This window comes from Eucyclogobius newberryi, unplaced genomic scaffold (genome assembly GCF_026437365.1).
Source record: "Eucyclogobius newberryi isolate DKJ021-1_F unplaced genomic scaffold, fEucNew1.0.hap1 SCAF_17, whole genome shotgun sequence".
NCBI lineage: Eukaryota > Metazoa > Chordata > Actinopteri > Gobiiformes > Gobiidae > Eucyclogobius > Eucyclogobius newberryi.
The window spans coordinates 3,354,041-3,379,518 of NW_027315801.1; the positions used below are offsets into that span (position 1 = coordinate 3,354,041).

A 25,478-nucleotide genomic window follows, 5' to 3' on the forward strand; every position below is an offset into this window, starting at 1 on the left:
CGAGGAGGAGTGACTGAGAGCGTTGACTGAGGATGAGGAGCAGGTGCCCCTCCTACACCCTCCTTCTGTCCTTACACCCTCCTTCTGTCCTTACACCCTCCTTCTGTCCTTATACACTCCTTCTGTCCTTACACCCTCCTTCTGTCCTTACACCCTCCTTCTGTCCTTATACACTCCTTCTGTCCTTACACCCTCCTTCTGTCCTTATACACTCCTTCTGTCCTTACACACTCCTTCTGTCCTTACACCCTCCTTCTGTCCTTACACCCTCCTTCTGTCCTTACACCCTCCTTCTGTCCTTATACACTCCTTCTGTCCTTACACCCTCCTTCTGTCCTTACACCCTCCTTCTGTCCTTATACACTCCTTCTGTCCTTACACCCTCCTTCTGTCCTTACACCCTCCTTCTGTCCTTATACACTCCTTCTGTCCTTACACCCTCCTTCTGTCCTTACACCCTCCTTCTGTCCTTACACCCTCCTTCTGTCCTTATACACTCCTTCTGTCCTTATACACTCCTTCTGTCCTTACACCCTCCTTCTGTCCTTACACACTCCTTCTGTCCTTACACACTCCTTCTGTCCTTACACACTCCTTCTGTCCTTACACACTCCTTCTGTCCTTACACACTCTTTCTGTCCTTACACACTCTTTCTGTCCTTACACCCTCCTTCTGTCCTTATACACTCCTTCTGTCCTTACACACTCCTTCTGTCCTTACACCCTCCTTCTGTCCTTACACCCTCCTTCTGTCCTTACACCCTCCTTCTGTCCTTATACACTCCTTCTGTCCTTACACCCTCCTTCTGTCCTTATACACTCCTTCTGTCCTTATACACTCCTTCTGTCCTTATACACTCCTTCTGTCCTTATACACTCCTTCTGTCCTTACACACTCCTTCTGTCCTTATACACTCCTTCTGTCCTTACACACTCCTTCTGTCCTTACACCCTCCTTCTGTCCTTATACACTCCTTCTGTCCTTACACCCTCCTTCTGTCCTTACACCCTCCTTCTGTCCTTATACACTCCTTCTGTCCTTACACCCTCCTTCTGTCCTTACACCCTCCTTCTGTCCTTATACACTCCTTCTGTCCTTATACACTCCTTCTGTCCTTATACACTCCTTCTGTCCTTATACACTCCTTCTGTCCTTACACCCTCCTTCTGTCCTTACACCCTCCTTCTGTCCTTATACACTCCTTCTGTCCTTATACACTCCTTCTGTCCTTATACACTCCTTCTGTCCTTACACCCTCCTTCTGTCCTTACACACTCCTTCTGTCCTTATACACTCCTTCTGTCCTTATACACTCCTTCTGTCCTTACACCCTCCTTCTGTCCTTACACCCTCCTTCTGTCCTTACACCCTCCTTCTGTCCTTATACACTCCTTCTGTCCTTATACACTCCTTCTGTCCTTACACACTCCTTCTGTCCTTACACCCTCCTTCTGTCATTACACCCTCCTTCTGTCCTTATACACTCCTTCTGTCCTTACACACTCCTTCTGTCCTTACACACTCCTTCTGTCCTTATACACTCCTTCTGTCCTTATACACTCCTTCTGTCCTTATACACTCCTTCTGTCCTTACACCCTCCTTCTGTCCTTACACCCTCCTTCTGTCCTTATACACTCCTTCTGTCCTTATACACTCCTTCTGTCCTTATACACTCCTTCTGTCCTTATACACTCCTTCTGTCCTTATACACTCCTTCTGTCCTTACACTCTCCTTCTGTCCTAACACCCTCCTTCTGTCCTAACACCCTCCTTCTCGGCCAGGAAAAACTACAGAACCTCCCTGGTAAAATTTAGAAACCTGGAGGAGTCCATGGTGAAGGAGGGATCTGACTCTCACAGACGGACAGATCTGACTCTCTCAGACGGACAGGCCACGCCCGCTTAAGTGCGATGATGGCGCTGGGGGGAGGAGTCCTGCCATGGTGGTCGACGCAGATAAAGTTAGGTCTTCCAGGTGAACTTACGCAGGCTTCATTTCCCACAATGCACTCTTGTTGTAGCCTCCCTTCACCTTTGTCTGTGGTCCTTGACTTCCTGTCTCGCTCTGTCTTCATCTGTCTCACTCTGCCTCACTCTATATGCATCTGTCTCGCTCTGTCTTCATCTGTCTCACTCTGTCTCCTTCTATCTCATTCTGTCTCATTCTGTCTCATTCTATCTCATTCTGTCTCACTCTGTCTCATTCTATCTCCATTTGTCTCACTCTGTCTCTATCTGTCTCACGCTGTCTCACGTTGTCTCCATCTGTCTCCATCTGTCTCACTCTGTCTCCTTCTATTGCACTCTGTCTCGCTCTGTCTTGCTCTGTCTCACTCTGTCTCACTCTGTCTCCTTCTATCGCACTCTGTCTCGCTCTGTTTCCCTCTGTCTCCATCTGTCTCACTCTGTCTCCCTCTGTCCACTGCTGCTTAATGACCTCCACAGTTCACTGTGGGCTTTGTACGAGTCCCACACATTCGAATGATCAAAGTGTCCCTGAGCGTCGTTCTTCATCCTCCTCCTCGTCCTCCTCCTCGTCCTCCTCTTCTGTCTGTCCTCTTTGATAAGTGAGCGCTCTCAAGGCCAAACACTGTGTACAAACGTCCCCTCTTTAGACCTGATTCAGCCCACTGTCCTTTGTCAAAACCACAAGGCAATTTTAAGTCAATAAAAAGGTGCTTAGTATAAGTATTTAGTGGTGGAATGTTACTGAACAAAGTTTTAATTCTTTCTTTATCGGAACCAGAAAAAACTTTATTGCCATTGTTCGTGAGCAAAACCAACATTCACAACAATATTAATAATAGCATCAAAAATAGCGTTATACTAAATACTGAATATATGGACACAATTTACAGTTTATTCAGTTTACAAGTAGATTTAGAAATACAACTTTTTTTTCACTTGTAAACATCTTTGTACTAATTTAATTTTATTCTATCCACCAAAGGGTAAGAAAATTACAATATAATAAAAAAAAACACCTCAAGAATGAGATAAACCTGTGTTTGCAGTGAACACACAATATCAACTGTTAAAACTGCTAAGATTATTGTGACGAAGAAACATCACGATTTAACCTTTACTGACATTATACAATAGTTTTTTTACATTGCTCGACGTGATCATCTTTTCAAAATCTAAAATAAAAACACTTTACTCATTTAGTGTATGGATTGAATTGAAATTACTTTTGCACGATTGTTTTTGTACTTATTTCTTATTATAGTGCAACCTGAATAACAACGATTAACACAATATCCTTGACATCTTCGCTATGTAACGTTTGTATTTCCTCCACCGACGTCTTTATCCTCTACAGTTGAACTTCACGTCACCCGCCGAACACGCACACATGTTTTGTTCGTTCACGGTCGATGCGTCCGCCGTGCTGTCCGGGTAAATTGAGTGATAGTTTTCATATAAGCACGGAATGCGGGGGGCCTCTCCAAACACACGCTATAATCACTATCGCATGTTTGTACACAGCTGGTTCCTCTATAAGTCCCGGACCCTGGGCCCCAGGCCCCGGGCCCACTCAGGTGAACTCAGCCTGCTCCCCCCTGCCTCCCCCCTGCCCCAGGGGGGAGGCAGGGGGGAGCCAGGGGGGAGGGGGGGAGGCAGGGGGAGGCAGGGAGGGGGCAGGGGGGAGGCAGGGGGAGGCAGGGGGGGAGGCAGGGGGAGGCAGGGAGGGGGCAGGGGGCAGGCAGGGGGGAGGCAGGGGGAGGGGGGGAGGCAGGGAGGGGGCAGGGGGGAGGCAGGGGGGAGGCAGGGGGAGGGGGGAGGGGGGGAGGCAGGGGGGGAGGCAGGGGTGGATACAAATGCATTGTGTGGTCTGTTATCTGCTCTTGAAATCTTAGGAGTAGTTTGTTTGTCAGATGTCGGTTGGATGTGCATTTCTGCCGTGGCTTTTTAGAGGCTGTTTTGTCATCGGGCAAGACACTTTGACAATCATAATGTGGCTGAACCTCAGTCTACGGCAGAAGTGTCCAAACTTTTTCACTGAGAGCCGCACTTTGAAGCACATAGAGCGCGGAGCACAGATGATATGACAATGAAGTGAATCATTGGAAATGTTGCATTTGATGTAGTTTTGATGAACACCTTTAATAAGGCTTGGACCATTAATATTACGTCTGTATCTCTTCAAAATGTGTGTTATTTAGGTTATTATAGCAAATTTTCAAAATTTTTCCAACTGTACGGTAAAAGTACTATTTTTTTGTTGTCTGGGCAAATTTAGCAGGAAGCCTGGGGCCAACAAAAATTGGTCTGAGACCCGCATTTGGCCCCCGGGCCTTGGTCTACAAGGTCTATATCACTGACACCTCGGAAACTGCAGCGTCCTGTGTGTAGTTTTGGTGAGGGGGCTGCTTCCTGGAGGGTCAGCGCCTCAGGGCGGGGTCAGGTCACTTCCTGTCCCACTGCAGACGGGACCACCTCCACAGCCGCTGGGGATCTGTCAAAAACATCATATACAACTAGAGACGTCACCGGACCAAACGCTCGTGTTCTCAAAAGGAAACGCTGTGCTTTAATGATGAACTCTGTGACTCTGCATTTAACAGGCTTTATTAAGCAAAAATGATGAACAAAAGTGATCCAAACTGAAGCCGTTTCTGAACCCTTTTGAGTAAAACAAACGGAAATATGAAAATACTAAGAAAATAAGTTATATGCGCAAATGACTGCTTTGCTTGGTGAGATATAGTAAATATTCATTATAGTTTTCCTTCAGTCAAGTGGCAAGGTTTATGAAGAAAGATTAAAGGAAAAAGGGTAAAATTGCCAATTGCCTTGAGTTCTGGACAGAAATCCATCTTTGTCACCAACACTCAAAATGCAGGGACAATTTCCACTCAAGGAACATATTAAGCAAATCAGAATTTAATAGTAATAGTGTCATATTTTGTATCATCTTATCATACAGTAACTGCTATGTAAATTAGACAAGCTTTAGCACTTACATTATGGAGTTACCTCTATATATATATATATATATATATATATATATCCAAACCAACTAAAATGATAAACTTCACCAATGTGCGGAGCCGCACGCACCACGAGCGAGCGGCACCGCTTCTCCTCCGCTGCACCGGCGTTTCCACGCCCGAACACCTGTTCCGCGCTCCCGCACCCGCCGCCCCGGAGGTCTGTACCTGGGCGAAGGTGTGGCCCCAGCCCGCCACAGGAGCAGACACGGAGAGCGGGGCACCGGCTCCACCCGGAGAAAAGCAGCCCCATACAACCAAGGTACAGCCCCGTTTCTCTGCTTTCCCCGCTCCACAGACGGGGGCGATCTGGTCACAAAACTGGACTCAAATGCGTCTTGATTTGGCTAGAGCAACGCCGGCGTCTGGTATGTGGACTGCCGCTTCTGTCCCAACGTCTTTGTTTTGTTAGTCGTTTCCATTGTTTTGTTTTGTTCCCGCGTCTCTGTGTTGTCTTCTGTCTACATCCCTGTTCCTTAACTTCATCGGACATTACTGCACCGTCCATCGCTCATCTCCTCCCTCACTCCTGGACTATCTACTGCCCTAGCCGCCAGCTAACAGCTGGCTTAACACCTGCTGAGGTCCGTCATGGTATCGCGGGGCCTCCCTGCCGTGCAGACAAGGTCTGGGGCAACCAACGCCACTCACTCCACCAGCTTCAACACCCGGTCCACTGCTGCTTTTTCACAACTCTCTGCCCACCAGCTTCTAGTTAACCAGCTTCTAGCCACCGCCAACATTCTAACTGGATTACTCTCATCTGCTGCTACGTTCCATCTCCTCCTCGGACTATCACTCCCACGCCTCCAGGCCACCGCTCCACCAACTTCTCGCCTACTCACCTACACCGCTGCTGACCTTCACCTCCTCAACCATAACCACCGTCTCCCAGCTGCTGCTGCCTCTGCAGCTAGCTCAGCTGGGATCCTTCGCCGGCCCCGCTACATCCACCGGGGCTCTGGTCTCTCCCATAACCACCACTCCAACGACGGCTCACCTATCCCCTCACTCTGGACTAGTTTTCGCCCCCCCGTCACCCCCACCTGCCGCACTGCCAACCTCAGCAACCTCCACCCCCCCACCCCTGCGCCCCCATCCATCTCCGCGCCCCCATCCATCTCCGCGCCCCCATCCATCTCCCTTGCACTGCTGAACTGCCGCTCCCTCGCCAACAAATCACCTGTTATATCTGAACTGCTACTGGACAATAACATTGATCTGCTTCTCCTCTGTGAAACATGGCAACAGCCCCTGGACTTCTATGCTCTCAACCAAGCCACTCCCTCCAACTACACTTACACTGCCAAACCCCGCCTCTCCGGGCGTGGGGGAGGTCTTGCTGTTATTCATAAAAAATCTACATCCATCACTGGACTGAACCTCAACCTTCCATCCATCTCATCATTTGAATACCTCGCCTTCTCCCTCCCCAACTCTATCACCGCTATCCTGATCTATCGTCCCCCAAAGCCCCACCCCTCTTTCCTCACTGAATTGCCTGAACTCCTCACCATCGTGACTTCAACATCCACATTGACTGCCCCAACGCCCCACTGACATCCGACTTCCTCTCTCTCCTGGACTGCTTCCATCTCACCCAATACATTGACTTCCCCACCCATACCAAAGGCCACACTCTGGACTTAGTCTGTTCCTCTCTCCTACCCATATCTAAGCCCCACCCCCTCCCCTTCCCACTCTCTGATCATCTCTGCATCCTTTTCTCCGCCCCCCTACCCTCGCCCCACAACCCCAAAAAACGCACCATCACCTACCGCAATATCAAGTCAGTCAACCCCCTCACGCTCTCCCAGCTCATATCCTCTGCTTTCCCCCCTGACTCCCCCCCCTCTTCCCCCGACGACTATGCTGTCATGCTCAACACCACCCTCTCCGACTCCCTTGACTCCCTAGCCCCCTGGAAAACCTCCTCCGTCTCATACATCAACCCCGCCCCCTGGTACACCCCTGAACTCCGCACCATGAAGCAGACTGGCCGCCAACTCGAACGACTCCTCAAAAGAACCCGCCTCACCGTCCACGCCGAAGCTTTCAAATTACACATTTCCTCCTACCGTGACGCTCTCCAAGCCGCCAAATCTGCCCACCTCTCCACCCTCATCAACAGCTCCCACCGGAGCCCTCGCACCCTGTTCTCCACCGTCAACAAGCTGCTCCAGCCACCGGACATCACTCCACCCTCCTCCCCTGACCTCTGCAACTCTTTCCTCCTTGCCTTCAATGACAAAATTTCCAAAATCAACGGCTCCATGACTGCCGTCTCCATTAACTCCATCACCACCCCCACCCCTGCCCCCCCCTCTCCCTGACCACCCACCCTTCCCTCCCCTCACCACCTTCTCCTCTGTTAACTCCTCTCATATCATAGACCTCATCACCGCTTCCAAAACCACCACCTGCTCTCTCGACCCCCTCCCAACGACTCTAACCAAGGCCTGCCTCCCTGCTCTCATCCCCCATCTCACCACCCTCTTCAACCAGTCTTTATCCCTCGGCCATGTTCCTTCCATCTACAAACTGGCCTCCATCACCCCCATCCTCAAAAAACCCACCCTAGACTCCGCCAACCTCTCCAACTACCGCCCCATCTCCAACCTGCCGTTCCTCTCAAAAACGCTGGAACGCATCGTCGCCGCCCAACTTCACACCCACCTCCAGTCAAACAACCTCTATAAACCCCTCCAATCTGGCTTCCGCCCACTTCACAGCACTGAAACAGCCCTGGTCAAAGTACTCAACGATCTCCTCACCTCTGCAGACTCCGGGGCCCTCAACATCCTGTTACTACTAGATCTCAGCGCAGCCTTTGACACTATAAACCATTCCATCCTCCTACAAAGGCTGCGCCAACTGGGTGTTGAGGGCTCTGCACTTGACTGGCTCACATCCTACCTCACCAACAGGCAAGAGTTCATTTCCCTCTCCGGTCACTCATCCACCCTCTCCCCAGTAACGCAGGGGGTCCCCCAGGGCTCAGTCCTCGGCCCCCTCCTCTTCATCTGCTACATCTTCCCTCTTGGTCACATCCTCCGCCAACTCAACCTGGACTTTCACTGCTACGCTGACGACACCCAGATATACCTCACCACCAAATCCACCCAAAACCCTCCCCTCAGCCACATCCAAACCTGCATCTCTACAATAAAATCATGGCTCACTCTCAACTTCCTCAAACTGAACAGTGACAAAACAGAGCTCCTCCTCATTGGCACCAAATCCACTCTCAATAAAACTGGTCCCTTTTCACTCAGCATCGACACCTCGACCATCACCCCCTCTACCCTGGTACGCAATCTCGGTGTCATCATGGACCCCACCCTCTCCTTCACTCCCCATGTCAGCCACATTGTCAAGACCTCATACTTCCACCTCCGCCGCATCGCCAAAATCCGACACTGCCTCACCCTCCCCGCTGCTGAATCCCTCATCCATGCCTTCATCTCCTCCCGCCTTGACTACTGCAACTCCCTCCTCACTGGCATCTCCTCCCATTCCCTCCATAGACTCCAAATGGTCCAAAACTCCGCTGCCCGCTTCCTCACCCACACCCGGTCCCGTGATCACATCACTCCCGTTCTCCGCTCTCTCCACTGGCTCCCCATCAAGCAGCGCATAAACTTTAAAATACTCCTCCTCACCTTCAAAGCTCTTCACCACCTTGCCCCCCCCTACCTGTCTGACCTCCTCATCCCCCACTGCCCCTCCCAAGCTCTCCGATCCTCCTCCTCTCTCACCCTGACTGCACCAACATCCCGACTCAAAACTTTTGGCGACAGAGCATTCTCCCGAACAGCACCCCGACTCTGGAACTCCCTCCCCCAACCTGTCCGCCACTCTCCCTCACTCACAACATTCAAATCCCGCCTAAAAACATACCTCTTCACCCAAGCCTATGACCTCCCCTACCCCTAGCCTCCTCTACCCCATTGCCTACTCTTCTACCCCCTGTTACATCCCCATCTTTTTCTCTCTACTTCGTCTGTCTTGTTCATTTTATCTGTATATTAATGTGTTCTGTACGTGTTGTCCCCCCTGTCTGTAAATACCCCCCCCTTTTTTATTATGTTCAGCGTCTTTGGGTCACTGAAAAGCGCTATATAAATAAAAGTTATTATTATTATTAATTGTTTAACTAAGGAAAACTGGGAAAATGTAAATTCACTGCTAGGTTTCAGTGAATTGTGTTGTCTGACCTGTCACATGCACTTTCAGTTATTATCTAGTATAATATTCAGCCAAATAACAAGTTGAACCAGAAACCGACTTAAACCGAGACTAAACAAGAACCATAATGGTCTAATCCAGGAGTAATGCAGATCTAAACCTTGAATAAACCAGGTCTAGACCAGAACAAAACTAAGTACTAAGACTAAATAAATCGTAAGAACTGACAGCTGTGGGTCAGAGGTCTGTGGAAGCAGGAAGTGACCCGACCTGACCCCGTCCTGTGGGAGAGCGGCCCACACGGACACAGGGCCGTGTCTGTAACGTGAAAGTAGCGTGTGCCTGGGACTACTGCGCAAAGCCTTACACCCAAAGCACAAAACACACTTACTTACTGTACTTACTGTACTTACTGTACTTATTGTACTTACTAACGTTGAAGCAGAATGCAAAAAGTACAACAAAACAGCTCACACTATGGTCATATTTTTATATCTAGCTGTTTCTCCGATTCATAAATGACAAAACCCCCCGCAGTGGTCAAAAATCATAATGCGCGTGGGTTTATGGTGTTTGGCCCAACAACTGAAGGCTATCCGGTTCAAACCTCACCTGAGCACGGGCTGCCAATGTGTCATGGTGCGAGACACGCCCATTTATATAGAAACCAGGCATGATATTTGAATTTAAATATGCCATGCCAAATTTGACTCTTATTTTAATTTAAATTTGTCAAATGGGAGTCTTATCAAGAAAAAAGAAAAACAGGCATGAAGTGTCTTGCCCAATACCCCACTCTGACCTCACCAAACCCATGTATGGGCCTAGAATCCGCTCCGTTTTGGACTTTATTCGCAGTATTCTTGCCCCATTGATGCGCATCAGTTTGAATATTCTGGTTGCTCAACAGGAAGCAGGTCCAGGGTGTTTGATAAGTGACTGTTGGGTCGAGTAAACAGACTCCCATCGATACTGGCACAAGGTCGATGTGGAAATACCCAGGAGGCGAGGAGACATGATGTACACGGACAGTTAATGAGTTAGGTCAATATTGTACGCACTGACTTACTTGTACATACATACTTGTATCACACTATCTGCACAAACCATTAGTAAAGGCAAAGGGTCGATGGAAGCAATTTCTGACAGATAAAACTTTAAGTGTTTATTCATATTCATGGTTTTTTATCCATATACCACAAATGCATGTATAGAATAGTTATATTTAATTATTTATCATATTGTGACTGTAACTGTTGCAGTACTATGGGGTCGGATGGCAGTAGTAGTACCAGTTTTACTAGGAATAGCCAGTAATAGAGTTTCTGAATGGAGACAATTTGACGCTCAAAAATTAATTAAAATTCTTTACATAATTTATGCAATTTTCACCCAGAGCATTTAAAAAAACATTAACTTTAATGAGTTTTTAATCTTGTTTCAGTGTCTCCCCATCATTAGTTTACTTAAAGTTGTATTTTGATTGATTTATGCACGTTTGAGTTCTGTATTCTCCCACAACTGCAGCTGAAGTTTTCAAAAGTTTTCACCTACCCCCTATCCCCGCCCACATCCCTGCACTTAGTTGAAAAATTAAGACTCAGAGTGACGCACGCAGAGTTCTAAAATATCACAAAGCCACTTATTATAAAAATAAAATCCGCTGCTTGTTACGGTGAAATGCCACTATGAAGAGGCGGGGCTTATCACTTCTGCAGGTTGGAACAGGAAGTTAATGAACATGTTTCTATTTTCAAGTTGTTTTAGACCAACATTGCAGTTTACAATGAACAAAATGCAAAATGATGATCTACTTATGTTCAAGTTCAATTCTAAGTAACTGGAAAAAAAAAAAATACAAATAGAGTATGTTTATGGCATTTTTAGACTTTGGTCTAGTTTGGGTTCATAATCCTCTTCCTCTTCCTCATCATCCTCACATCTACTTCCATTAATACCACTGTAACCACCACTACTAGTACTCCACACACTGAGGAGCGTGAATAAAGAAGTACATTCTGAGATTAAACCTCTGGGTATAAAATGACATCCATAACTTAAATAATATATTTTTACCTGTATTAGGCTATGAAAAGTAGTAGTTGCACCACTAGTATCAACAATAGCGGTATAGGAGCATGCAGTATTATGAGTATTTGCGGTAGGGGAAGAAGTTGTAGTAGCAGTCTGGTAATTGGTATTGGTAGTAGACAGTAAGTGGTAGTAGTTGGCAAACAGTGAACAATGATAAAAGGCAGAAATGTGATAAAATATATATGTTTTTGTGGTTTCAGCTGGCAGCATCAACCGCAATAGTAGTGTCAAGTAGCTTTACCTTGTCTCGTAATTAAAATGTAATAATAAACCTTAAGACACCTTCACCCGTCTGACCCTTTTATGAGTGACCTCTCACCCAGAGCTGGACGGTTTAAAAACAGGCTCTAGTGGCGCTGATGCTGGAGTCGTCCGCCCACACGCCTCTGGTCGGGGCAGTCTGTTTGCTGCTCGCTGTGAAGGGCAGGTTCCCAGAGGGCCACAGTGTCCCGGGACAGGGCCGGGCCGGGACCTTTGCACGGCATTCGGACGTCACAGGGAATCAGAAGGACAAGAGCAAATGTGACTCAGCGTCTGCGATTTTCACATCCACTTAGTGTTACAACGTCAATTGTACCGTATTTTCCAGACTATAAGGCGCACTGGATTATAAGGCGCATTAAGCGGAACAAAACGTGTGCCACACAAAATCGCTTTGAGTTCAACAAGCACAACCAGAATGAATCCATATATAAGGCACTGGATTATAAGGCGCACTGTCGTTTTTTGAGAAAATTAAAGGATTTTAAGTGCACCTTATAGTGCGGAAAATACGGTACATTTTTACAGTTATGGTGCAGTAATACTTGGCATAAAGTATGTTGTAGGGAGCTCACAGATACTTACCTTTAGTGCAGTTTTAGTGTTCTAGTTCTAAAGTTATGGCTATAGAGTCTTCATGTTGACTGTACTGAACCAATGAGTTGAGGTTTTCGTAGTGTTCTAAGTAGAAAAAGCTTCAGTTGTTTCATCTGGACTCCGTTAGAAAAATTAGACGTTTCGACTCTCATCCAAGAGTCATTGTCAATAAGAGAATTTATGTTGTTGTTGTTGTTGTTGTTGTTGTTGTTTTATGGCGGTTGGCATCCAAGTGTTGCATTACCGCCAGACTTTATTCCTCAGACTTTTCGTAGTCCTCAGACTCTGTCGTAGTCCGTAAAAGAACTCCTTCCATTGCTTTGATGTTACAAAGCCCATGAGGTCATGATATGTCTTTGTGACTAGAATAGTTGTTGTTGTTTCATTTAGGTCGAGAACTCCGATTTTTGTACTATTCTGTGGTAAGTCCAGCCCATTGGGAGGAGCCTCCTGAAGTGGAACGAGTTGTTTGTTTCAACCGAAACTTACCCTCTTTGTATCTACTGAGCCTATTCAGCCCTTTAATGGGCTATTAGTCTATCACTTACTAGTCTAGTAATAGCTATGGGCTATTCTGTTTTCACACATCAGTTCTACAGTTTTGAGCAGGAAGTCAATGGACCAGTTACTAAATATCTATCAAAACTGTCATACAACAATAACTACTATAATAACTACTTTTGTTACAATTCAATACTAACTACCTGAAAAAGCACAATATGTTTAGTGTACAGCTTATGTTATTAAATACATTTTGAGGTGAGATGCAGTTGATAATAAAGAGGTCATGTATTACTAAAAATCCTTTATAAATCTAAGAGCCAAATCCTTTATAAACCTAAGGGCCAAATCCTTTATAAACCTAAGGGCCAAATCCTTTATAAACCTAAGGGCCAAATCCTTTATAAACCTAAGAGCCAAATCCTTTATAAGCCTAAGAGCCAAATCCTTTATAAACCTAAGGGCCAAATCCTTTATAAACCTAAGAGCCAAATCCTTTATAAACCTAAGGGCCAAATCCTTTATAAACCTAAGGGCCAAATCCTTTATAAACCTAAGGGCCAAATGAACACAGATGTTTGCCTCGCACCACGTAACACAACAGTACAAACGCTGCTGTCCAGACTCAACACTTACATTAGGTATTTGTTCATATTCAGCTCGTCTGCATGTGTGCAACAAGTGCAACAAGTGCATGTGTGCAACAAGTGCATGTGTGTAACAAGTGCATGTGTGCAACAAGTGCATGTGTGCAACAAGTGCAGTCTGACTCTGATGTCGAGCATTTCGTGCGTAAACTGTCCCGGAATGCGCCCGACGCACATCCAAAAGCGTCTAATATGAGTCCCACATTCCTCCCGCCGCTCTCTGCTCCAAATACCCAGCATTCTTCCTCGTTCCTCCTTGATCTCGGAGGTTCTCTCTCTCTCTTTTCCCCTTGTAAGGCCGGGGTGGAGTCTGAGCCGCGGAAGGAGCCGGACAAGTTTATAAAAGGCGCGAGAGGAAGCGCGCGTCACGGTGACAAAGAGCGTCGCGTCCTGGTCCTGCCCCGGAGAGTGTTGTCAGAAACGGGACGTGCACATGGGACGACGAGCGCCGGGGATCTCACCGCGTGAAAAGAAAGAGAGAGAAGGAAAAACACTGGAATTTGTTTGGAAAGAGTCGGATCCATCGGTACGAAACACAAAAACCCGACGCGATGGGAGTATCCGGTCACGTTCTGCGCGGTAAGACGCGTTTAACTGTGTTTTATGACGGTTATTATGGCAGTTATATCGGTTCGACCCGCAACTAACATCGCTGAAGGCTCAATTCTACATTTTATAACACACTTTTTCTTACTAGTGCCATGTATTTGCTCAGGCGCGCGTCTCATTGAACATCGTGCGTCTTTTCCGTGCGTCTATTGAGCGTCTTTTGCGCTTGTTTGGACGCGCCGTTCCAGTTCCACATCCAGTGCATATGAAGAGTGTTTGCCGAGGCGGTGACGCGGTGCCACAAGTGGGCGCAGTGCTCTGTCAGTCCGGGGCCACTGTGAAGGATGTGAGTGTGGCAAAGGAATGAACTTGGACCAAGCACAAACCCTGGTCATGTCAATGCGCAATTGTGTTCCAATGGAGACCAGTCAAGTGGAATTTTGAAAGAATGAATCATCATCTTGTACTATATGGACGTTCAGAAATAATAATAATACGAGCTGAGTAAAAGAGTAAGCAACTGAACCAATGTCTGACCTATTTAAGCAAGTAGCTCTACTAAACCAGAGCTATTTATTCTTTATTCCCTTAAACTTGACACTATAAGGTTGTCAAAACTAAAGTATTGAAAGACAGTTTTAGAATACGATTGGGCTTTATTTAAACTAGGATAAGACTACACAGTAACATAGAGAAAGCAGTATGACTTTGTGCAGTAAATGTGTATATTGTCTTATAAAAGAGCAGTTTTATTGTATCATTGTGGTACAGAAGTTGGTATTGCGTATCAAGCCTATTTCCTGTGGTATTGTGACACTAGTAGTACATTATCTCACACAACTGATTCTCTGATTGATTGGTTCATTTACTTTCCACCGCTCTGTCCCCAAAAAAACATGTTTACTGATTCACCCAAACGTATAAAATGCACGTAATATTTTCCGTCTCGTAGCAGTGCGAATGAATGACCTGGAAGTCTAGACAGAGCAGGACATAACCAGCTTAAAACTATAAATAACATTTGACTTGTGAACATTTTAGTTGTAAACCTGGTCAACGATGATATTTGTGTAAAAACAAAGACACCAAACGACTAAACCAGGGCAGAAATTGGGCAAACCACAGGAGTATATATGTAAAATGACATGTTATAATGGGTTTCCATGCAAGTCTGACCCAAAACGGGACTCAGAGACGACTAAACTGGGACTAAACTAGGATTGAGTCGCAATATTAACGCTAGACCAGGTCTAAACCAAGTCTTTATCGGGATTAAAGTACAATTAAACCTGAAATCAGCTCTTGAAGACACCACACTCCATTCTTGATATCTTTTGACTTGCCATTGTCTCATAAAGTTTCCGGTTTGATACCATTATCTCGTGTTTACAGTCCTTTTCTTTCCTCTTCTAATATCTCTCCAAAAAGCCTTGTCATAATCTTACAAATAAAACAAAACATGAGCTTGGAGGGGATCTCTTGAGTGACGGACAACATCCTGGTCAGAGTGATATTATCTCAGCTGCAGAATGTGCTCGTCACTGTGAGTGTGAGCAGCAGACGCCTTCCATTGTCCAGTGGGATTTTTGTGCTTTCAAACAGAACGGCAAAAACAATGCGTCCTTGTGTATTTAGCCACAGGTTGTGACCGGTGCTTTTTAGGAATTGAGTCGCTTGTGGCTAAAAATGCAGCTTAATCATGGTTAAAAACTGAACTAAGCAAATTATACTCTCTTAAGTTTAAAGTTCTGAATTAAAAAGCAGCAAAGGTTTTCTAAAATGATTATACAACTATCATCCCTCCTCCAGTTTGTATAATATGTTTTAGTATGTTATTGCAATTATTTTTATTTAACTTTCAAGTAATAAATGTACCAATACATCAATATAGTTGAGTTTATTGCAGATATTTGGGTTGCATAATATACACCGCAATCGCATCAAAGTCACAGTCACTTTATCTTTTTTATAGACATATCATATACATCTTTTTTATAGACATTGTACCATGTTCTGGGTGATTTTGACAAACAATATTGTCTTGTTAAATGTGTTAATTGAGGTTTAATTATCACAAAAGAGCAGAAATATCAATGTTATTTGAAAGTTTACAACATTTTGTAGCATTTTTACTCTAAACAACGTGATTATAATATGACAAATTGTGCATATCTTCCAAACAAAATTCACAAAATCATCCAAAGTGGTATAGCAGTACCCGTTTATGTTTACAATCTCTTTGTACAATGTGTATTTTGAACAGAATCTGATACTTTTAAACGTACCTCGCAAAGGCAATACTCATGACAGCTGCAAACAACACGCCAATAGCAACAAAAAACCTACCTCACCTCAATCAGAACCTATTCAGTAGATTGAACACTTACTCAATAGTGACAAATTAGCTGCTTATTTTGCATTTGACCCTTTTCTTTTTGCACCAGCACCATTAGTCAACCTCCTTCAAAACCCATTCAATCCTCCCAGTGCTTTCTAACCCACATAAACAAATTATTTTCCTTCACTTTTTTGCTCCGAGCTCCATACTTGGGGCCAGGCTTCTGGTCACCATGGAGCGTCCCTGTGTCCTAACCTCCTGGGATAGTTCAGGCCGCACCAGACCCGCACAAAGCGCCCATTCACGGCTCAGAGTGGCCTCATTCAGCGCCGTAATTGCGGGTAGAATCTGTAATTGTTCTGCCTCTTCCATCTCCGAGCCCCACTGACGGATATGACACCACGGCAGCTTGTTTTAGGGCCATGAATATCCAAATGAAAGCTCTCTGTGGTGGAGTTGTCATTGAGTTATGCATATTTCAGATTGACGTGCAGCCACAAGAGAGAACAATCGCCTTGTGTAAATGGTGTTGTGCATGGTTTATTCAGCAGTTTTACAGTGAAGAGGTTTATCCATTCAGCGAGGGAATGACATCATAACAAACTATTATAACTTCACACACAGTTTACGGACAGCTGACTGTTAGTATTAGGGATGTACAATATATAGATGCTTATATTGGTCTGATATGGGGGGATTATTATTATTTTTACAATTATCAGTACCTACCTTTACAATGTACGTGCTGTAATCCGTAATATTTAGCACCGATATTTTTCTAAGTTGTCTCTGTGTGCCCAGACTAGTAAATTAACATGGAATTAAACATAAAATTACAACAAATGACATAATACCCCAGCTCTATAGACTTATTAGAGTTGCAAATTGAACATTTCAATGGGAAGATTTTGTGAATTAAAAGAAATGTATATATTTTTTCAGATTATTTGCAGAATCATTTCTTCTATTGGTAGTATAATAACCCTCTGCACTGTTCCTACAATGAATACAATAAGTGGCCCCTTCCATCACTAAACAGTTTAGTTTGAAGTCTTTCGCAGCTGCATTATCCTGAAGGTGTTTGAACTTTGCAGCTCTCAGTGACTTCCTGTCCAAACCTCTCCTCTTTTGGTCACTGTTCAACTTGATTTTATGACGGGCCGTGCAGTGTTTGACCAGAGGAGTGTCATTTGCCTTGTGTGTGATGTAAAGAAACGATCATGTGCTCAGAATGCTGTGCCTGATCAGACACATTATAACACGTGTCACATTTAGTCTGAAATGCTGTGTACGTGACGTGTTGGCCTGGATCAAGCACGTCTTCCTCATCCAGCCCTAGTGGTCACATCTGGTGATGACAGGGTTTTTATGCGGTTGCTCTCGACTGGATGTCGCAGAAATTTTTGTTTTTATCTGCGTAAATAAGTGTTAGTAAGCGTCTGTATCTTAGGAGACAACCTTTAGAAGTGTTAGTTCCATTCCATTCTTTGACGGCTGAGTTGACGTTCCTTTCTTTGCTTTATTCTAGATGAAGAACTGCTGAACTGATGCGTCGCCACAGATAATTGTAGCTTTTTAAACTTTTATTAATCATGCTTTTCCCTGGACATGCCAAATAAATATATTGTTATCTGCGTTATATATTTATTTTATATATACTGGGAAAACACAATGAGAAAACTGTTTAAAACAATAAAAATAATAAAAATATGAAACAATATAATGATTTATGCCGTTAGTGAGTAATTTAGTGAATTTAATAAATGTCTTTCCCGGCGTTATCATTGAACTTTTAATTGAACTGAAGACATTTGATCTTATATGTCGTTTTCGGCTTCGTTTAAGAGCAACGTTACAATTTCACTGGTGACACTTTTGCTCTTGATTTGGAAATAGGCTGTTCAAATTGCACCAAAATGACAATCTCTATACAAGTTTGTCATCTTCCTCTCATAACACGGTCTCAAGCTGCCTCCTCCTCCCTCATGAACAGCGCTGCCTTTGAGACGCTGCTGCTCTGGTCTGATCCTGGAGCTGGAGGAGGAGGTGGTCCCTGGGCTTCAGAGGGACGCCACACAATCCTCCCTGTTGTTACTGAGGATACAGGCTGTCCATGTGGTTTACGGTCAGGACGGGGGGACAGAGGAGGACACTGCACCCCCTCTTGACCCCCTCTCTCCCCCCGGAGCAGACCCGGAGGTGTGGAAAGATCCCTGGCACACACAGATAGATCAGAGTAAACCATGTGGTGCATCAAAGCAAAACGGTCCCTAGTTCCATTTCCAGGCTTTCCCGTGAGGACATTGTGTTCTGGGTAATATTGGGACGATTAAGGATGTCGAGATTATGAGGCTAATTGATCATCGTGATGATTCAGGTCACAGCATAATGGAAAGAACCCAAAAACAATAATTGGGACAATTTTAGAAGCAAAATTTAGTATTTTTAGTTGTATGTAATAACTCTTTTATCTGGCTGTTTTTGTCACATTTCACTTTATTTAGTCTTTTAGTCTTAAGACCCCCAGAATGAAAGAAAATTAAAGATTTCACTGTTGTTTAGTCACAGTCTCATTAATCATGAATAATTGTTAGATCATTATATTTATTCCTCACAATAATCTTAACACTATAATTTGATCGTGTGACATCGCGATACTAGAACGTCAAACTTGATTTTGATGCTAAGAAAAAGATTGGATGCCAATTTTTATACCAGAATGACAATCATTTTCCACAATTGTATGTTTATTTATACTTTTATTCAACCAGGAAGTCCCATTGAGACTTGGCTAAAAAACATAAACAAATCACATTCATCACACATCAAGTGACACACATTCCATTTAGAGGTCTTTATGTAAATGGTTTTAATGATGATAAATGATTAGATTTATTATGTATTAAGAAAATGTTGCTTAGTTGGAAAACATGAAGTTGAAAAGTTGAAAAGTTGAACAGTTGTGAGGTGATTACTGAGGTTTCCCCAGAACTGCTTTGTAAATGAATATGTGCAATATGTTTGTTTATGTATATCATTATGTGGTCTTACAGTAGTTCAGCAAAGGTCCAACTGTGTCTAGTTTAGATACCAGCACTAGGTTTAGTATTGATTAGAATGTGTGTGTAGACAATCCTAATTTCCCCCAAAACATGCAGGATAATCAAATGAATCCTGATCAAATGCTTTGCTCAAATAAAACGGATCGTGCTGGTTGTTGACTGATCAGTTACATTTTGCTGTTACACTACTTTTTGTAGCTTTTGGTTTGATCGTCTCACTGTCAGTTACTAAAAGACACCATTTTTATAGTCACAGCTAATTATCGAAGACTAGACTCGAGTTAATTCTGTTTCTGAGCTGAAGAAAAAACAAACTGACAAACAAACAAACAAACCTAAATTCAGATTTAGTATATTTTGGCTGACCTGTCTTATGCAGTCTACAAAATCTTGATTTCTATAATTATAATGATTTAAATTGACAAAAAAAGCCAAAAACAGATATTTCTGATAGATATTTCTGCACTTTTGTGATTCATTTTACGGCTTATTCACATTTTCTGCGATACTTAAACCACAACAAAGACATTTCCAGAAACATTTTGTCAGATTCCGGATGAATGTTGAAATCACTGGTCAAATATCATCAGAAAAGCACCACTCTTAAGTTTAAGACGTGCTATGATATCCGCTTCATGCACCTTCATGTTCTTCTCTGTAGAACATCGTTTCCTCATGCAGCCTGTATGTTTGTTATACTTCACGGAGCGACCTTTGACCTCTGCAGCTGCGTTGTACATTCAGTTCCAGATGTGCGTTGTTTGCATGTCTGCTCCGTTCCTTTTTTCTCTCCCATAAAACCCCAATTCCAAACCGCGTGCTTATTTTACCGTCTATAACTCGTCAACATGTTTAGCCTTTGGATTTAATGTACTTTTCCCTCTTTGTTTCCTGCACAGTTTGTCGGTGTGTGGCCTGAAGCAGTGATGGAGCAAGTCTTGTACCGGTACCAGACAACCTTTGACGCTTTTTAGTACAGCTACGATATCTTTTTTTGGAGCGAAAATGGCTGGGAATGAGAATAATCTCTGGGGACAGCACGGTCTGAGCAGGTGAGAGGCTGAAAATATGTCAAGTTGTGTCATCTATACTCTTATCCATGTGTTTACTATTCCTCCTCTGGTTTTCGCATGTCAAAACAACATACATTCGGTGACTTTACTTTGAACAAACTCAAATTGATTTTAGAGTTTGTACGCGGTGGTCACTGACATTGAATTTGATCAAAGTACCTCCAAACATTGCATTAAATTCATATATTATGGTGATAAAGGACTCAAATTTCAATCAAGATTAGGCTAGTTGCTGCTCCAATCAATTACAAAAAAGGCACTCATCAAATCTACTACAAACGATAATACGCAATTGTCTTTATTTGTTTTGCCATTGTATGTTTTCAGCAGAATTTGAGCCACTCGTAAATGAATATATGTCGTGATATAACCGAACATCCCGCGGCGTGTACGGAGCCTGTGGAGCATATTTTGTGTGTGTTTTTGGACGTGTAATGGGTCACCACAGAGCCCCGCGTTAGGAATGATTGACTCTGACATATACAACCCTCAGACTGATCTAAGGCTGTTTTCCAGAGACTGCTTCGGACTCGACATGGACCACAACCTCAGGGGCCTCCACAACCACTTTGGTGAGTGTCACTGAGATTCATTTATATGTTACTGTGCGTATGTAGGATGTATTGCGACCGAATCGTAGTCACAATTACGATGGCCGTTATGAGAGTTTGAAATTGCTTTTATCCGCGGTGTCGAAATATGAAAAAGTTGGTGACGCGAGACTCGCTTCAGTCGCCGTCTTCTGCAGGAATGTTTTTTGGGCACGACACTTATTTCATGTTTTATCAATGTTTTATGCGTTCATGTGACTGGAAAGACAGATACAATCCCAGCACAGTCGTGTCCAAAAAAAGAATTTACCGTATTTTCCGGACTATACGTTTTTCATAGTTTTGGCCGACTTATACTTATATTTATACTTATGTACTTATACTCCGGAGCGACTTATATGTGATATTATTTGTTATTTTCACACTTGCAACCGCATTTCATACTCCAGTGCAACTTAAATGTGTTTTTCTTCTCTATTATGCATTTTTTGGCTGGTGCGACTTATACTCCAGTGCGACTTATAGTCCAGAAAATACGGAATAGGTTGTAAAAAGGTTTACAAAGTGCTTCCTCCATGTTCTGTGAGTTCTGTTGGTTCTGTTACAATTTACGAAGAAAAACATGGACATTTTTCACTCTATTGATCATACTTAAAGGTACACTATGCCACGTTTCTGGCCACCGTGCCTGATGCTATTTCTTCGTTTGGCACGTTCCACACGGTACGACATTAAATTGATTCGTCTTGCATTTATTGGATTCATTCAAAAACATGTTGAAAATCTTGTGGCGTGATCTGCTTGTCACTATGGAGGGAAATGAGCTATTTATCTGCAATATCTCTGAACTTCAAATAAAGACTAAACCAAACCGTGCCAAAAGAAAAACACACATTGGAAAATTCTCCATGGAGATACACGTTTAATCCCATACTCTAGTACTTTAGTGCCATATTTTGTACTCTCCATGGAGACAAGAAGGTGGCGTGCCCTCCACCGGAAAGGTTACATAGTGCACCTTTAAATACTCCCTGAATAAACAAAAACAACAATCATTCAGTAACAGTGGCAGTTATAGTATCCAGTGTATGTGTGGCCCAGCTGGTCGGATGTTGTGAGAAGGTTCTGGAGGCTGAGTTGCAGATAAAGCGTTAATCTGTGTGTTGTGGCTGATGTTTGACGAAGGGGGCGAGAGGTTAAGCCTGGGTTTTCACTGTGTTTTTGGTTGTGTTTCCGTTAGAAACAAAAACAAGTCTGTAGAGAGCCGCCCCCAGCCACTGGTATGTGCCCTCCTACAGTCACACGAGGGAGTGGACTTAGTTTCAGCTCCTACTCCCAAGATGTTTACTGCCAATTTATTATTTATTGTTCTGGGAAGATGAGCTAATTTGGTAACGTTCCATCAATCTGCAATTAGAGATATGAGAGCACTTGCATTTCATATCATTTTACAGTGTATCTGTGATGAATATTCAAAAGAACGTGATTACTAATTGCAAAGGGCTGCAATTAACAGTTATTTCAGTAGACGACGAATTAAATGATAATCTGTATTGTACATTTTAAATATACTTTAACCAAATAATGGTTGAAATATGGCGACTGAAGGCTTCTAGAGAGAGGATATTTATAAATTGTATCTTGATGAAAATATGCAGTTTTTTGTTGTTGACATTTTGACATTTGGATTTCACAATATCACTGTCAGTTATTTTCATATGTGTTTTAGAGACTGCATAGTCCAGATAATGATTATGATATGATTAATTATTTTTTTTTTTTATGGTTGACTGGTCACATTTAGTTGATTAATCTTTGCAGCCGTTTGATTGGAACATCATAGCAATATTATGTATAAATCTCTTCCATATGATCCACCTTCTGTTGGCCCATTGTTGTTTTTAGTACCTATTTATGATTCTGCATTTAAAAAAAGGAACGTAAACAGCAAAAACAAAAACAAAAAGCGTTTTCCTTTTAACAAATTCATTGTTAAAATAAAACAATTTAGCTAATATTATAGAAGCTAAACAGTTGCACATGTAAAGTTTATAACCTAAACTAAACTGCTCCCCTCTCCATCCACAGCCTCGCTCTCCCAGACGCCTTACTTCTCCGACTCTTACCTCAGCTCGGAATCCCTGCTGCGCCCGCCACAAGAGGGGGACCAGGTCGTACCTTCGGCCCAGAAAAGGTGCAGCTTCCCGGGACAGCGAGAGGCCAAACCCTTGCCGCCTCTTCCGGACCCCGAGGAGCTCATGTCGGACGAAGCCGCTGACCAGGAGGTGGAGTTCTTCACGAGCGACCGACGATGCCTCCTCCCCAAGTCCTTTCCCAAAGTCCCATGTAAAGGGAGCAGCAACGTTAACGCAAGACAAAATGGGCTAGTGAACTACGCTTATCAGGCCGCGCCTTTGCGCGATAGAGACGCTGGGAATTTGGCGTTTTCGTGGCCCGGATGCGACGACAGACTACCAGCAAGAGGCCACCATTTCGGGGCCAATAACTGGGACAGCGGCGACACATTTTGGGACAAACGGGACAATTTGACCCCTAGATTGAGCTTTTCTTGCTCCGTACCCCCCGTTCCCGACGACAAACCGGAAGTCCCGCCTCGCATACCAATCAAACCGAAAAACCTGACTCTCTCAAATGACGATAAACCGCCCAAAATCCCGCCAAGGGTCCCGCTAGTCCCGCCCTGCCCCCCCAGAACGCCGAGTCCCAAAAGCCTGCCCATTTACATCAACGGAGTAATGCCGCCGACGCAGAGTTTCGCCGCCAACCCGAACTATGTCAGCAAGACGTTACAGCGACACCACAGTGAACGGTTGCCCAGCGCCGCGCCGTCGTCGCCGTGCATCGTGCCCATCGTGAAAGACGGACGGCAGGCCAGCGCCACGCACTACATTCTACTACCTCCAGGGCGACCGGCGAGCGCCAACCGGAGGGACAGACTGCAGAGCGAACCCACGAGGAAGTCAAACGGAGGCTTCTGGAAAAAACGATAAAATACGATAAAGGGATGTTATGAAGGAGGTCTGATCTGAATGAGGTCCATTGCCATTACAAAAGAAGTTTAAAGGAGACATATTATGCAAAATTGACTTTATTATTGTGAATTTTCGCATTTATCCAATTGAAGTTGCATTTAGAGTGATTCATGTGTATTTTAGTAATGGTAAAAGAAAATAGAACACTCACGTCACTCATTCAAGTAGCTTCTTCACTTCCTCTGAGACAATATAACAGACAAAAGAATAATATGTCTCCTTTAAGTAAATGGGAGGGATTGTCTACATTGTCTTGTATAACATTACAACCACTCGCCCGTAGACTTTCTTTCAGAGCAAGGAATAAATATTGGAGCCGTCAGCCTGCATCACCTGTGGGCCACATTTGAATAATACTGATGTTTTTACTTCTCTAGCCTGTGGTCATGGTGTTATGCATGACTGCTATCTTGCATTAAGCATATAAAAGGGATTACATGCAGTACACGAACCAACCTTTGCAAATTATAATATTCACGAGATGAGGATTTGACATCTGGACATAATCTGAAGTATTTTTGTATCCTGACCTTGTATCTTTAAGTGGTTTGGTCGTGTTAATTGACTACATATAATCCCTTTTGGATGTAATATGTTACCTGCCAGTATTCAAGTACAAACCAAGAAAACTAACATTCCAGTATTTTAATCAATGTTAGAGAGAGATATACCTCCTAATACTACTATGGATTGGCTGGCCTGTACTACACTCTATTAGGTACACTATTTTCTGCTGCTTCTAATTGTTAGTCACATCACAGCAACGCCACAGAGGACCAAAACAAGGGAATAACCACGGGACAAATGGGTATGACTCGAAATATGTCTTCCCCTGCGAGAGCAAAGCTAAAGCTAAATGCTTCAGTCTTACCACATTAGAGGCAGATTTGAAGTGTACCTAATCTAGTGCCTATCTGAGCCTAACCAGGACTGAACTCTTCCTCTTATGAACTGTGTACGAGCTGGGCTTGTACCACATGGAGTCTTATTAGGACTTTGCTGCTTAAATTTTACTGTAATTAAATATATTTATAGAAATTACAATTTATCAAATGTTTTATAAAACAAATGTTATAATCAATTAGCCACTTAATTGAATTTATTGAAGTAGTTTGCATTGAGTTATAAAATCATCTGCATTTATAGTTAGTGAATGTAGTTTTAGATTTCACTTTTAATCAGTAAGTAAATTATGTAAACGGTGTCCAAACATTAAAACCATATTTGTTTTAAGTCAATGAATAAAGTAGTTACTTATCAATGTCGATTCAAATTGTGGCAAATAAACATGAAAACCTGTTAAAAAAGGCTTTTATGGATAGATGAAATAAAAAAACTAATTCTAAATTGAATAACATGACGACTTTATCCATCCTTAATATTATAGATTTGTTACACTGTCAGTGTTTACGGCTTCTTCTGTACATTGTTGTATTGGCAATTTTGTCTTAAAGGTTTCTGAGAGTATGTAACATTTATGTTTAATCTATTTATAGAAATAAAGTAACTTATTCCTACATTGAACCACCTGAGTCGGTCTTTAAATCATTGTTAGGATTCATTAACTC

The 25,478-nt window shown here is 43.6% G+C and overlaps 1 protein-coding gene across 1 annotated transcript; it reads left to right on the plus strand.

The window, feature by feature from the left end:
* The first annotated feature begins 13,757 nt into the window (after positions 1-13,757).
* Positions 13,758-25,434, plus strand: errfi1b (ERBB receptor feedback inhibitor 1b). Its single transcript, XM_072448734.1, has 4 exons — positions 13,758-13,863; positions 20,133-20,285; positions 20,823-20,878; positions 22,946-25,434. Exons 2-4 carry the CDS (start codon positions 20,239-20,241, stop codon positions 23,866-23,868), a joined length of 1,026 nt encoding a protein of 341 aa, XP_072304835.1. The 5' UTR covers positions 13,758-13,863; positions 20,133-20,238; the 3' UTR covers positions 23,869-25,434.
* The last annotated feature ends 44 nt before the right edge of the window (positions 25,435-25,478 follow it).